Source organism: Mixophyes fleayi, chromosome 2 (assembly GCF_038048845.1).
Source record: "Mixophyes fleayi isolate aMixFle1 chromosome 2, aMixFle1.hap1, whole genome shotgun sequence".
NCBI classification, from domain to species: Eukaryota; Metazoa; Chordata; class Amphibia; order Anura; family Limnodynastidae; genus Mixophyes; species Mixophyes fleayi.
The window spans coordinates 12,739,684-12,742,153 of NC_134403.1; the positions used below are offsets into that span (position 1 = coordinate 12,739,684).

The 2,470-nt window shown below is 32.6% G+C and overlaps 1 protein-coding gene across 1 annotated transcript; it reads right to left on the reverse strand.

The window, feature by feature from the left end:
- Positions 1-1,236: 1,236 nt before the first annotated feature.
- LOC142139772 (odorant receptor 131-2-like) lies at positions 1,237-2,151 on the reverse strand. The gene has a single exon (XM_075197643.1). It carries the CDS (start codon positions 2,149-2,151, stop codon positions 1,237-1,239), a length of 915 nt encoding a protein of 304 aa, XP_075053744.1.
- Between the last annotated feature and the right edge of the window lie 319 nt (positions 2,152-2,470).

Consider the following 2,470-nt stretch of genomic DNA (forward strand, 5'->3'; position numbering starts at 1 on the left):
ATCAATCATGGTAAAGGAGTGCGACCATGTTGAAATCTGCATTCTATATTTTGTACCGAAGTCTTTTTACCTATATTCACAAATTGTAGCTTTTAAATTTGGTACAGATGGAATATATTTATTGATATAAGCAGAGGAACACGGCCTTGTTAAACAATGCACACAGAGCAACAAATGCTAATTTTATTGAATGGACGGAGCTAATGCAGCAAACATGTCAGAGTTTCTCCTCAAAAACATTATTTGTCTGAAGTAAATGTCCTTCCTTTGTACAGAGAAAGCACCACCAAGGAGTTTTGGACCCTGACATTTAGCCTCAAAGTTGTTCAATATGGATTTATTTGCTCTAATAATTCTTTGAGGATTTATTTTGACATTATTCATGCACAAAATTAATTATATAAAATAGGAAACAAAAGCTGCTTAATCAATAAATTATACAATATATTTTTGCTAATCAGGTAACAGTGTCGAGTAAATAAAAAGATGAAAAAAACTAATAATTAGTTCTCCAATTCATAATCCACCCAATTAAAATAAAAGAATTCTCAGTATTAAAATTGATGAAAGTTTATCTATACATACATACACACAAAAATTCCTGCATACAAAACTAAAATAGACAACAAATGTATACACAAGGTTAGTTGATAGATAATTTGTAGATTATTAATAGAATGATGATAGTTAATAAAACATTATATCACACAAAACTCTTTATTATTATATGATTATATAAAAATACATGATTCATAGAAATACCACAATCAAAATGAATTCAATAAAGATCAGTTGCTGCATTCTTTTCAAACAAAACGAAAAAGATAAATCATAATCCCGTCTTACTTCAAAGTCGCACAGCAAATTGATAATCTCAATGGAATGTTTATAAGTCATTGGTTTGTGTGTGACACTAAAATCTACTTTTGTAATTGTCTCTCCTAATTGTTTCACTTTCTGGTGAAACTATGTCATTTTCCAAATTGTTATGCGTTCAATCTATGCAGACTATGCACTGTACTTTTATCTGTAGAATTGTTCTGCAAAATATAAATATTTGCTTGATGTCTGGAACTGACATATGATTTCTATAACATATATAATTTATATAATAATTATATTTAGGCTTTAGTTGACATATCAAGTGCTATGCATCTGTTTTGTAATGTGTGTATATTTATAAACAAGAGATGAATTTATGTGTACTTTAACATGAAGTTATTAAATGTCTAACCCCTAATGTTTTGCAAATTTAAATTTTGTAATAAATTTACCAAACACTTTGTCCCTTAACCCATAAATGAATGGGCTGAGAAACCTTGGCAGGCACATTAGCAGGAGAAAGTTAACTGTAGATAAATAGGAATAATCTCTAAAGTAATTTTCCATAAATGATGAAGTTAAAGACAACAAACATAACAGAAACTGAAACGCGTGGAGCATGAGGGTTTTACCGGCTTTGAAGGCAGAATTTCTGCCTGAGCTCATGTTCTTTGCTATAAACATCACTCTGACGTAGGTAAACACTATTATGAGCCCTACCAAAATTAAGCTAATGATAAGAGTATTGGATTTTATCATATGTTGCACAAGATTCACTGTTAATGGTTGCCAGTTGCATATAACTTTAAGAGAGAAAATTGTCTTAGCTGAGGTGCTCAGGATAATTAAATCGGCTAAATTTGGGATTAGACCAATTACCCATATGATGGCAATGACATAATTAGATCTTTGTGATGTACAAAGCGTTACATGTCTTAGAGGGAAACAAATGGCTACATAGCGTTCCAGAGCCATGGCTGCCAAATTGTAGGGTGTAATCCTAAATGTAACTGATGTCAGAGTGATAATGACATAACAAAGAGGCACAGGGAGGTATATCAAGGACAGGGAAGCCAGTAAGAGAATCAGCCCTGAAACAAGATATAATGTGTCATTGATCAGCATGTGGACAAAGAGGACGTATCGAGCGTTTTCTCGGACATGAGGAGTGGTGAAGTAAAGATGGAGAATGAGAAGGATGAAGTAGAGGAAAATGCAGAAACAAATGATTGTTAGTGTCTCAAGAAAGATTTTCAGAGCATCGGTCATTTTGTTGCTTGAAACGGACCCTTGAGTCACATTGTTGTAGAATATTGTTGAATTTACCATTCTGAAATGGCAAGAGATGATTCTTTGTCTTCCCACCCTATCTAGGAAAAGAAAAATATGTAGGATGAATTAATGGGATGCAAATTATGGTAAATAAAGGGTTACACATATTTTATATTAATAGAAATTCTTTAACGGGTAAGGAAATTTCTAAGAGTTTAGTTTATTAACTTGAATATATGCATCCAGTAGGCTTACGAATGTGGGCTCACGATTTAGGCCATCATCATCATTTATTTATATAGCGCCACCAATTATCGCTGTACAGAAAATATTTGCCATTTGCATCAGTCCCTGGCCAATTGGAGTTTACATCCAC

Bases quoted from the DNA above. Each gene is read 5' to 3' on its own strand.
- LOC142139772 (XM_075197643.1), bottom strand. From the start codon at position 2,151: ATGGTAAATTCAACAATATTCTACAACAATGTGACTCAAGGGTCCGTT.